The 13789-nt window shown below is 32.5% G+C and overlaps 1 protein-coding gene across 1 annotated transcript in view; it reads left to right on the forward strand.

Annotated features, from left to right (window-relative positions):
* The first annotated feature begins 903 nt into the window (after nucleotides 1-903).
* Nucleotides 904-13789, forward strand: part of Arp8 (Actin-related protein 8) — a 35567-nt gene continuing 22681 nt past the window's right edge. Inside the window, exons 1-3 of the mRNA XM_072542083.1 lie at nucleotides 904-1364; nucleotides 3601-3800; nucleotides 7360-7678. Coding sequence (XP_072398184.1) covers nucleotides 1075-1364; nucleotides 3601-3800; nucleotides 7360-7678 — 809 coding nt within the window. The 5' untranslated portion in view covers nucleotides 904-1074. The remainder of the gene's footprint in view (nucleotides 1365-3600; nucleotides 3801-7359; nucleotides 7679-13789) is intronic.

Here is a 13789-nt window from a genome sequence, read left to right on the forward strand (position 1 = left end):
ACAAGGTAATGTGAGCATTGGTATATACCTTAATGAAAGCACCGAATTAACAGCAAGATTACCATCTGCTAATTCAATTTGTTCAGCAGAATTATTTGCGATAAAAAAGGCATTAGATTTAATTCAACAGAATGATTTTGAAAAAAGCCTTATTTGTAGTGATTCAAAAAGTGCTCTGGAGAAAATTACAAGACCAAGTTTTAAGGCTGCAGCAGACACACAAACTCTTCAATTAAAACAAAACTTAGTCAACTCCATGAACAAAATAAAGATTTAAATTCGCATGGATTCCAAGTCACACCGAGAGAGTGGGGAATGATAGAGCTGATTATCTTGCTAAACTTGCAAGAAAGCTACCTGTTACTGAAGAACCAAAGGCTTCATGTGGCAGTTTCGGCACCTTACAGCTTGTGTTGTTGGAATGTACTAGGTATCAAAGGGAGTCCCAGTTACTTAGAAGTGAATTTCAAGGTGATCCAACATTTATCGATGTTTTGTTCAAAAACTTAAACTCAAAGACACTGCTTGCAGTGCAAAAGTTTTTAGCGTCAACAAGGTCTCAAGTGTAGTTCGTTAATGTACATTATAAGATTTAATCTGCTTGCTTGGATTGAATGTGCTTAGTGCGGTTTGGTCACCGTTTGGTGCAGTAGTATAGAATTAGAACAATAGAACTTTAGAACAGAAGTGAAAGAACTTTTGAACATTTGACTTTAATTTTTTTTGTCCTTTAACTATTGTTGCAGGTTCAGGAGCTATGAGCTTAAGCCCAGATGTACCTTAGGCACCGAACAACGTGGTGCCTTAGGTATGGCTCTTGAACATTCAGTATAAATACACAGATCCTGGCCGGATAGCCCTGGTAGCTAAGACCAAACAAATGAATGGAAGAAGAAGGAATCTGTTAACAAACAACAAAATCTGATAACCTCAAAAACTCAATTATGTTTATAAAAATAGATCATTTTGTTTATTACTGACTGAAAGTAGTAAAGTGGAAAACAGTATTTAAAACAACTGAATAAGTAAACGCTTTAATTGTAAGACACATTATAAACGAACCCTAACTTTAAAATGACTTTAGCCAGTACTCCAACAGAAGTCCCTGTAGAACTCGTACACTCAAAAAGTATCATTGTTATCCATCCAGGTTCATTCAATTTACGAATTGGCAGAGCGTCAGACCTAAATCCACTCACAACTTTACATGCTATAGCTAGAAGGAGATTACACAATGGATTCAAATACAAAGATAGTTTTTTATCAGAAAGAGCTGAAACTACCCCAGTACAAGAATTGGAGGATGCTAGGCTAGCTGTTTCTCACACTTTACAGTCTTGTCTACAATCTGATGGAAGGAGGAGGTAAAATATTAAATGTTTTATAGATCATTACACAGCCTGTAGTGTAAACTACTGACCATAGTACCTCTCAGTTTTCCTAAGTCCTCCCGCTCTTGAGCTGTGTAAGTTTAATTTGTTGTAACTCACTTTATTTTAAAAGGCTCTGAAACTGTTTTCTTGTGGCATGTCTAAGTTAACTATCATATGGGATTAAGCCACAATTGATTGCAATGAAAATACATTTTTAACTACTTTTTGATGTTGCGATTTCAAACTCTGGAAATAGTTTTCAAAAAAGGGTTCCTTTCTGAAAACGATATCTGGTGTGGAAGTCAAAACATCAAACACTACTTAGTTAAAAATATGATTTTCATTACAACCAATAATTCTGGCATACAAACATAATATTTAAATTAGACATGCCACAAGAAAGTAGTTACAACTGTAATTTTTTAGTTAAATAATAAATAAGTTATTAAATTTATTTCATCTGTTCACTATGATGTAGGTACCTATATATAGCCGAAATCTAGGATGCCACCCTATTATGCATTTAGTCCACCTAGTGTCATTCATTCTCACACCATGTCTGGTCCAATTCCACTTCAGATGTGCTATCTTTTATAATTATTAATATCACTAAGTAATTTAAAAATCGATGGAAATTTTTTTTTGTACCGATGATACCAATATCAACTGGAGCAACTCTTAAGGTCACGGCATATTATTGTGCACATATAGTTTCCGGCACGTAGCGTTTCGAGTCCAGCAATTGGACTGCGCATTCACATTTTTATACATAGAATGTTTCAGTTTGGTTCGTTGAAGATATGATCTCGCTTTTCTCAACAAAAATTATGTGCAATTGCTCTTCTACTTAACGATGAAGAATGAAAAACTGTGTTAAAAAGAAGGTTTGAAGTATGTCCAATGCTAAGAGAAAGGAAGAAGGAAGGTGAATACTGGACGTTATACAGAGAATTAATTGATGACGATGAAAAATATCATGGATATTTTAGAATGAACAGGATTCAGTTTAAATATGTTTTAAATTTAATTACACCTTCAGTTAAAAAACAAAATACTACATTTAATGAAGCCATACATATCAAACCAAAAAGTATTTTTAAAAAGAAGAGATATTACTTCCATACAAAAGTCCTAATTGTTTACCACTTCCGTGATTAATTGTCACAAAGCAATAAAAACACATGCATAAATGACAAAATAGCCTCGAAAATAATTTTTTTAAATACTCTGTATCAAAATCAAACAAATACGACAGACATCTAATTCACATTATCCTTACCAACCGGTTACGACTCGTTACGTAGCCGTCGGCATCAGTAAAATATTGTTTTCGAATATACTGAAAGGAAACGTTAAGTGTCTGAACGTGCTGGAAACGCAATGTGTATGATAATATGCCACGACCTTTAATGCGACTATAACTTCTGATTTTATAGCTACAACACAACACTGGTCCTACTCTCATATACTATCTTTTAATGTGGATAAGACAATAGAATTATCCTATAAAGGAACTCTTCAACCCTTGCGTCTTAATGACATCCAAATCATTATCATTGATTCTGTAAAGTTTCTTGGTATTTTTATAGTCAGCAACCTTAAATGGTACCTACCTGGTGATTTGTTAAATAAGAAACTAGCCTCCAGCCTGCTATGCAATAATATTTGTTTCGAAGGAAATCAATTTAGCATCTTCCAAAATAACATATTTTTCTTTGTTTGAGTCTCATCTTCAATATGATCTTCCGTTTTGTAGTTCTAGTACAGCTGCCCAATCTGATGATATTTTTAAATTACAGAGCAATACAGTATCTATTTGGCCTCAGAAGAATAAAGCATTGCAGGAGCTTCTTCAAAAATTACAGGATTTTAATGCTTCCCTCTTTATATATTTTAGAAACTGTTTGCTAAATTCATAAACACCTACATGTTCTTCCAACAAGACCTAATCATGACTATTCCACCAAAAATTCAACCTTTGATGTTGATTTACCATTCCTGTCCACTGAGTTGGTAAAGAAATCTATACATTGCCATTGACTGATCTTTCTTGCTCATTCACACTGATTTTTCCATATATAATAAGTAAACAAGGTTTACTTATTATGCCTGTATGTTTTATTCCTATATTTAGCATGTAAAATGATTTTGTAAATGGTAAACAACATATGGGTTGAAATAGTTTTTAGTTATTTATTGTTACTCATGTGAATTATTAATAATATAGGTATGCTACTCCACCACAGCAAATTGCAGCCTTCAATAGACGTTCAGAACCAGAATTACTTAATAACAGTGGAGGAGAGTGGGTGAAACCAGAGGCAGATATAGTAATAGGAAATGATATCTTGCGATTAGATCCAAAACAAGATTTTAATGTGCATTTTCCTTATAAAAGAGGAGATCTAAATATACATTCCGAACCAGGTGAGTAATAAAGAAATAAAATACAGTGTTTATTTGTGTGTATTTGTATTTTGTAAAAAAACTATCATCTTTTACAAAATATTTCTTTATGTGTGTAATGCATATGCATTTAATGCATAACTTGGTTTTATTTGGTGGAATAGAAAAGAGGGCAATAACTATGGTAGTATTTTCAAATCATAGATACTTAAATCAATATTTGTAGAAAGTATTTCTATTACAGCTGATATCTTGTTTATCTTGTAAAATACAAATTATTGTGTTTTTGTCTTCTTTTAATCTTCTTAATGTGGATTTCAGTATGGGAATAAAGTTTAAATATTTTGTATGGAAATTGTCTGAAAAAGTGGCAATTAGGAAAGGGAGGAGAAATTGATAAAATTTATTTTATTTATTTAGAGTTTGGATTTTAACAGTATGATACATACACATATAAAAGTACTAAAATAAAATGAAACTAAATATTAATATCTAATTTAACTACATAGCCATTCAATTTCTTCTGGGGAACATTACACAAAGTCCTGGAGGTTTCCATGTTAGGCACGATTTGGGCAGTCTGAAACACAGTGGTTTATGGTCTGTCTAGGTGATCCACAATTGTACTATGGACACTTCGCACTGTCCCATTTGAACAGCAGGTCAGCACATTTACCATGCCCTGTATGTATGCAATTAAGCCTTGTCTAGGTGGGCTGGACCGAAGCCAACGGCTAGGTCATCAGCAGAAGTGAATTTTCTTGATTTTGTTTCAGGTATGTCTGCCTGGTTAAAGGTTAAATAATAATGAATCTATAATCGTTTTCATCGTTCTTGGCGTGTGCGTGTAAAAACACTTGCAATAAGTTGTTTCATCTGTCTTTCCTTGTCTAAGCTCGATTCGTTTACCTCCTCCAGTGGCGGAGCAAAATATAGCATGTCAAACGAAATAATAGTTATAAAAGAAAATTATAAATTATTTTTCATTAAATTTCTAATAACGGAATATACGTATAAATTGCGAAGAAGTATTTTTCTAGCTTGCAGTACAATAGGACAGGATATAACGAAAAGTACATTTTAAAAGGATTTTGAAATATACCCAAAAAAGTGTTAATTATTTAACCCACTTTAATTAAAGAATTGATACAGATTTTTTAAGTTTTAAGCACTGTAGCGAATTCTGAACTGTTACAATGCACTGACCTTGATTAATTAGCTAATCAGTCAGCGTCTTCACTGGAACTGTCTTCATCATTGGAATCTTCCGCCAAATCGATGATAATCCTACTTTCATTTTCATCATATGTGACCATTTTTGCCCAGTCGTCCTGAATTAATTTTTCAGTATGGTTAACACAACTCGCCCACACTGCAGGTGTTGCCTCAGCTAATGCATCGCCCCAAACTTTTTTCACTGTTTCATCTCCACGTCCATGTTCTCCAATATGACGATCATAGTATTGTTTAGAAATGCCCCAGACCAACTCAATCGGATTATATTGACAGTGATATGGAGGCAATCTCAAAACCTCATGCCCATGTTCTTGGAGTAGCTCGTCTACAACGTACCTGGTATTTTGTGGTTTATTCTGGCGAGAAAGACTCAATAGCTCTGTCTTGCCCGAATCGTCGTCAAAAATTATTTTTTTCGCTTGTAACCATTCTTGTAAGTCCGATTTTTTCCAACTGGCATTCGGTAACTTTTCTATTAAAGAGCTATGGTATGAGGCATTATCCATAATAATTAGAGATGGTTCCTCCAACATTGGTATCAGCTTTTCGGAGACTCACTTTTTAAAAGACTCTTTATCCATAGAATCATGATAGTCTGCACTCTTCGATTTCGTAGAAAACAGTAATCCAGCATCTTTAACAAATCCTTGCCTACTTCCGGCATGTAAAACAACAAAGCGTTTACCTGTATTTTCGTGTCCTTTTCTGATGCTTTTCACACAGTCATCTTGCCAAGTACGTTTATATGCCCCTTTTAGGAATATCCATGTTTCATCTAAAAAAACGAACTGAAGTGGGCTTGGACTTAAAAAATTTCTCATATAATGCCTCAAAAAATACAGTCGTTTGGAGACAATACATGGTTTCTCACATAACACTCGTCTACTATTTTCTAGTTTGTATGAAAACCCACAATTTTTCATAAGACGCCACAAACTTGTATCAGAACCGCCATAGAGATACTTGTTTCTTAATAGTGTATTTAGAACTTTAATTGTAACGTGCTCTCCTTTTGCTTTCATGCCATACAGTACATTTCTAATCTCTCCTTTTATAGTATCGCTGACATCATTAGTCTTTTTTTTTTGTACATTACGTGACTCTCCTGGTGTAGTAAGAGCTGCCCCTGTCTTGTATTCACTCTTTATTCTTGTCACTGTGCGAAGACTGATTTTCAAAGCGTCCGCTACTCGTTCATGTACCGATGCTAACGAAAGCAGAGGTCCGTTGTTTTCTTTTTCTTTTTTAAAATACTCCAATAAATGAACTACACATTGTCGTATTTCTCCTGTTATTGTTTTTCCCGGCATTTTTTTATTAAATAGAACAATTAGTTATTCACAACAAAAAATAATAAGTAAAACTGTTTGGAACAAATTCCAACAATGACTGACTAAAATCGACTAAAACAACATAAAATATCAATGGTAATTGCTACAATTATAAACCTATTAGCCAGCTCATTCAAGAACAATGCCACAAGTCATTATTGCAATGGGTATCGGGAGAGAGTTAATTTATAATAAACTGGAATTTTTAAGGTGTCGAGAGTATTATTTTATGTAATGGAATTCCACACAGTAAGAGCTCAAACTATTAATTAATTAAAAACTGTTTACTTATAAAACCTATTTCATCAGCTACTTCAAACCTGCACAGATCAGGGTAACATGTTAAAAAAAAACACGTCACTGCCAGCTATCTGTATTCGTAAAGAGGCCGAACTTATCACCGACACCGTATCGGCCAAACGCATCAGTGTTATTGCTACAATACTGGGAGACGTGAGTGGTCTCTTCATTCCCTTCTCATCGCACTTTACCATGACGAACGTGACTCGCACAATTGAATTACGCATCTGTGTATCAGAGAGAGCCGAATATTAAAAATTCCGTAGTAGCTTATTTCAGGCACACGCCAAGAACGATGAAAACGAGTATAGCACTGAGCCTTGAGGTAAGCTGTTGTTAAGTTTTTTAATGTTACTCTGTGCATCAGTCATATATACCTGAAATAGTCTGATAGTAAATTGTTATTGGCTGGCACACTTTGAGGCAGGGTATGATTTTCATTAGCTTATAAATAAGGCCCTCTCTCCACACAGTGTCATAGACATTGATGAAATTACTAGAATTACTAAAATAAAGTGTGAGTTGGAACTAATTAATGAAATTAAAGTAGGGAATATAAGGTGAAGATATTGTATTGTACATTTATTTTATTTTATTATTAACAAATATATATATATATATATATATATATATATATATATATATATATATATATATTCATTTTGAAAATTTATAACAATTTGACTATTTAACTAATCATATCTCTCTTCTAGGTGGTTCTTTAACATCAGTGATGGCTGATTTAGAAACCATATGGACCTATATACTAGAAACAAACTTCCAAATCAGCCACAAAGACCTAAAATACCACAGAGCTGTATTAATCATACCCGATGTATACAACAGAACATATTTGAGAGAGTTGATGTATCTTTTAATGAGCAGGATGGGTTTTGGAAGCTGTTTTTTGGTACAAGATCATGTAGCTGCAACTTTTGGGTCTGGTTTGAGTTATGCTTGTGTGATTGATGTTGGAGATCAAAAAACTTCTGTGTCATGTGTTGAAGATGGAATCTGTCACCCAAATACAAGGTAAGGCGCTCAATATGAGGTCATTTCTTAGAGAAGTAAAAATATGTATTTATTGTTTCATCAACACCTTTTTATGTTGGTAAAAAATTAATTTAAAGTATTTTGGTAGGTATATGGTAGCAGTGTGGATGCTGAAATCATCATCTATCTTTAAAAAACAAACTAAACTTAAGGATTGTCTTAATTTCAATAGTGGTTCTTTTTATATAGGTTATTTAAACAATTAATACTCAATATACTATCATTGCATTAATTTTAACTGTATGTACAACTTCTTGTACTAAGCATACATAACTATGTATAAAAAAACAAAAGTAATAAAATTATGACTACTGCTATATCATATGGTATAGTGGAATATATATGGTATATGGAATAAAAAAATCATTAAAAGTTACACTAGCTGTCTCTCTGTTATGCCTATCTGACTATATATATATATATATATATATATATATATATATATATATATATATATATATATATATATATATATATATATATATATATATATATATATATATATATATATATATATATATTTATATAGAAATGCAATCCTCAGCGACCCAAGCCGACCGATGACCCGGAAGCAGACTCAGCATAACCGAACCAATAAATAGATGCAACATCCATTTTTCAACGTTCTTTTTAATTTGTAATTCAATTGAAACAAAAGTTTCATAATTCATAATTTGTGATTTCTCAAATAAAACCTTTTTTTAAAATACAAGTTTAAGTGCTCTCAACATTTCTGGCGCTGCGAACAGGATTCTTAGTACAGAAACCACTCGTTTCCTGGTCAACTTCAGTTGTTCGACGAGAATCCATTGAACCTGGGATCAGAAGGAAGAGCATGCAGAGAACATCATAAATGATCGTCATCCTGTAAGTCAATTTTCCTTTTTTCTTTTATGAGCATTTTAAACTATATTTCTAGAAATAATTTAGAAGTTTTATTTGAAAATCTTATCTTAGATACTACTAGTTCTAGTTCTAAATATAATATTCGTAATTCTAAAAAATATTTAAATAAATCAAAAATGCCTATGTCAAACGCTGATATTTCTAGCCTATGCGCTACTTTGCCTAAATTTTCTACTGGAGATAATCTCTCCACATTTATTAAATCTGTTGATAATTTAATTGTATTTTTGGGTACACAAGATATTACCCAGCCACAAGAATTTGTTTTAAATGCCAATATCGCTTCTCGTATCAAGGGCGAACCTAGAGATTTTTTAAATTATTCCAATAAAACTATTTGGACTGAAATTCAGCCTGCTTTACTCGCTAAGTATGGCGATAGACGTTCCGAAGAAATTTTAGTAAATCAGTTATCTACTACTGTACAAAAACATAACGAAAACTACGATCAATATCACCAAAGGGTTTCCAATAACTTAAATGATCTTCTACAGCATATCTCTCTTAATGAAAATCCTGCCACAGTTGCCTTCAAAACCTCTTATTTTAAGAATATTGCTCTTAAAACATTTTGTACCGGCATAAATGACCCCTATTGTGAATATTTGTCTCATTTTCAAATTAATTCTCTCGAAGAAGCCCTCCAAAAATGCATTTCGTATAACAATCATAGAAGTCAACAACAGTACATGAATTTCTTAAAAGGTCAACAAAACAAGCGACCTAATACATTCAGACAAAAACCAAATAATTCAAATCAAAATAATTCAGATAGGTTTAATAATAGAACCAACAATCAGCCCAATTTTCAAAATAACTTCATGTACCCCCCTCGTAATATGCAAGAGCCCACATTCAATTTTCCACGACAACCTTATTATAATTTTTCAGAAAGAAATCCTCCACAGGCTAATCAAGCCAGCCCTCCTAGAAATTATTCTCAGCCCAATAACTTTGGCAATAATCCAAATTTCAGAAAACCTCTCCCAAAAAATCTGTATAATAGACGAAATATTCCAAATCAAAATCAAAATTATACTTCTCCTATAAGTGGTGTACAAACAATCTCAAGCAATCAACCCATGACTGTTTCTACAAGAAGAACTCACAATTTTAACATAGATACTAATATTGACGAAAATCCCGAAAATTTCACACAAAACGTCGAAACAGACAGTTATGAACATTTTTAGGATTTTCAATACGGCCTTTTCAATGACGACCCACCTCTTCTATAAATTTAAATAATATTAATAACTATCCCCGATTACCATACTTTATCATGCCTAAAACTGGATTGAAAGTTTTAATCGATTCAGGAGGTTTTGATACAATTATTTCCCCTCAAGCTTTAAAATATTTTAATCCATCTCATATTTATGAAAAACCATTTATATTAACTTCAATGAATGTAAGTCGCAAATATTTTCAAAATATAAAAACTCCTTTACTCAAATGTATGAAAGTAAATTATATTATTGATGCGCGAATTGCTGAATGGAATCACGAATTTCATATTTTACTCGGAAATCGTGATTTAGAAAATTTACAAGCTGTTATAAATTATCAGACAAAAACGTTGACCCTTAAGAGTGTCGGTGTCATAATTCCATTTCAAACACTGTATAATAAAATTGCAGAAGGTGAAATACTATTCTCTGAAACCAGAATTAATCACGTAGTTATACCAGAGTCCATTCACATCGCGAAAGACAATTACATAGATAATAATATTTCTCTCTGTAATCATATTCAAATTGAACCCATCCATGTAGAAAAATTAAATAGGTAATTATGAAGTGTCAAATGGCCCAACAAACTTTGATCCTTCTGTTATTAGAACTAGTCATTTAAATTTAGAAGAAAAAGATAAAATTTTAAAATTGTGCAAAAGATACAAAGACATTTTTTATGATGATAAAAATAAGTTAACTTTTACTTCTGGCATTAAACATGAAATTAGAACGCGAGATGAAAATGCTATTTATGTAAGAGGATTTAGGCATCCAAAAAAGATGCAAGAAGAAATTACAAAACAAGTAAATAAATTATTAGATAATGATATTATTAGACCTTCCATATCGCCGTTTTCTGCTCCTGTCTGGATCGCACCGAAAAAAGCCGATGCACCCGGAGAGCAAAAATTCAGGATGGTAATTGATTATCGTAAACTGAACGAAAATACGATAGATGATAAATACCCTTTGCCCAAAATTGACGAGATATTAGACAATCTCGGTAAAGCCGCATATTTCACAGTTCTCGATCTTGCTCAAGGTTTTCACCAAATCGAGGTACATCTTAATTCCATCGAGAAAACTGCCTTCACAGTTCCTCATGGTTATTTTGAGTTTACAAGGATGCCGTTTGGTTTAAAAAATGCCCCAAGCACTTTCGAAAAATTGATGGACAATGTACTTAGACCTTTTCTTCATAAATTTTGTTTTGTATATATGGACGATGTTATTATATTTTGTTGTTATGATATTCTACTTTCTATCAATATTCGATACATTCCTAAAAAATAATTTGAAAGTACAATTGGATAAATCAGAATTCCTCACAAAAGAAGTTGCTTTTCTTGGTCACTTAGTAACCGCTGATGGTATTAAACCAAATCCTAGCAAAATAGAAGCTATCCAAAAATTTCCATTGCCAAAATCAGTCAAAGAAATCAAATCCTTCTTAGGTCTTATAGGATATTATCGTAGATTTATACCAAATTTTGCAAAAATTACATCTCCTCTTTCCAGATGTACTCGCAAAGGAGCTGTAGTCGATATTAAGAATCCTAATTATCTAGAATCATTTGAAAAATGCAAACAATTAATAACCAATGCCCCTGTACTCCAATATCCAGATTTTTCAAAACCTTTTGTTCTCACTACTGATGCTTCCAATATAGCTATTGGTTCTGTGCTTTCTCAAAACAGTCATCCAATCGCGTATTACTCTCGAACTCTAAATTCAGCTGAACAAGCTTACTCCACAATTGAAAAGGAACTCTTAGCCATCATAGATTCTTGCAAACATTTCCGCCCCTATTTATATGGCCAAAGATTCTTGGTCGAAACGGACCATAATCCCCTTGTCTGGATCTATAAAATTAAAGATCCTACGTCTAGATTAGCACGCTGGAGACTAAAACTTGATGAATATAATTTTGATGTAAAATATAAGAAAGGAAAGGAAAATCAAGTTGCTGACGCCCTTTCTAGAGTACAAATTAATGCTTTAAGTACCAGTTCAAACTGTGCCGAACCTTCAGATATTGATGAACAGTTCGACCCAGACGAATTTCTGGAACAATATGACCGACTGCAAAATTGTGACGATACGCAACACACTGCAGTTAAAAATCCCATTTCTGGAATCCAATTTTCGGAAGAACCAATTAATATGTCGACAAATCAAATTATAATTATTGATAACTCCGAAAAATTCGATTTAGTTTATCGAAAAATATTTTATAAACATAGATACAATGTAAATATCACAGAAGATTGGAAAACAGAAATACCAGAATCTTTTAAAAATATTTTAAGACCCAATCAAAAATTTGCCATAAAAGTATCTCATGAATTTAGACCTTTTGTTTGCAACTACTCTAGAGAAAATATAGACTCAAACGTTAAAACCTTTTTCTGCAATAAAATACTGCAAGACATTGAAGAAGAAGAAAGACAAATCGAATGCGTAAAGAAATACCATACCGAGAATCATAACGGTATCGTAGAAACCTACAAACATTTAAAAAATAAATGGCCTAATATTAATAAATATACTAATAAATATTACTGGCCTAATATGCAAACTACTATTTCAAACTATATTAATCAATGCGAAATTTGCCTTAAAAATAAGTACGAAAGACGTCCCTACAAACTTCCACAGTTAGGACCTTTACTTGGCCAAAAACCTTTTGATATCATACACATAGATTTATTCCATTGCAACAAAAATCTCTATTTGACAGTTATTGATTCATTCTCAAAGTATGGACAGTGTTACAAAATACCTGACAAAACTTCGTTGTCAATCCTAAGCAAACTCAGACACTACTTCTCATACCACAACTATCCCAAAAAAATAGTATGCGACAGTGGTACAGAATTTAATTCCGCCATAATTAAAGAATTCATGAATCTTCACAAAATTGAACTACATTTCACTACAGTAAATAATTCATCTTCGAACTTCCCTGTAGCACGATTTCATTCCACCCTTATCGAAAAGCTTAGAACTTTAAAAGACCAAAATCCAAACGATCCATTAGATGATATCTTCACCCACGCTGTATTAATTTATAATCAATCAATCCATAGTGCCACTAATTATTCTCCATTTTCTATTCTTTACGGACCTTATGCCGAAGAAATACACTTCGATTTTGATCTCCCGGTGTATGAAACCTATAATCAAAGACACAAAGATGAACTTCAACCTTTTATAGAACACTTATATAAAAAACAAAAACAAAAAAGACAAAACATACTTGACAAAGCTAACGAGACTGCCGAAGAGATACCCGAAATAAATCTTGCAAATCCCCTGTACGTAACTAAGAAAAAACATCAACCTATAGTAGAAACCCTCAATTCAGAAGAGTGATATTCAGAAGAGTGATATCTCATAAGAAATTACAGAATATTTAAAGTAGTATATTTATTTGTGCTTCTCTATAGAAAAACTGACCAGGAGTTGTCTTACAGTGTAGCCAATTTTTGTTCACAAGTAGTAATTATGGTCATACAAAACCTGTATTCTTCCACGCAGCGAATATTACCGTCATAAAAATACCAAAAAATATTATTTTTTCAATAGTAAAAATTAAGTACAAAATTGTAATTAAATAAATTTTATTTATATGTTTCTTTTCGTTACATATTTAAAATTATAAAATAAAAATCGATATTTTAAAACAATATTTTTCAATCGTTTGGCAACTTTGGAATTAGCGACGGAATTCCGACCCGCAGAAATCCGTAAAACTAGTTTTTGTCGAGCAAGTGCCCAGCAACCATAGTTCATTTACATAGGCATTTCTAAGGGTAGGGCATGTGTTGCATTTTGTGAATATATTTTATGCGATAAGTTTGTGTTATAGTTTGTCGTTTTATAGTAAATTTTTAGTTATATTCTGTGATTATTTGGTTTGAGTTTTATTGGAGTTGGACGAAAAAC

The sequence above is a fragment of the Diabrotica undecimpunctata genome, chromosome 1, assembly GCF_040954645.1.
Source record: "Diabrotica undecimpunctata isolate CICGRU chromosome 1, icDiaUnde3, whole genome shotgun sequence".
Taxonomy (NCBI): Eukaryota; Metazoa; Arthropoda; class Insecta; order Coleoptera; family Chrysomelidae; genus Diabrotica; species Diabrotica undecimpunctata.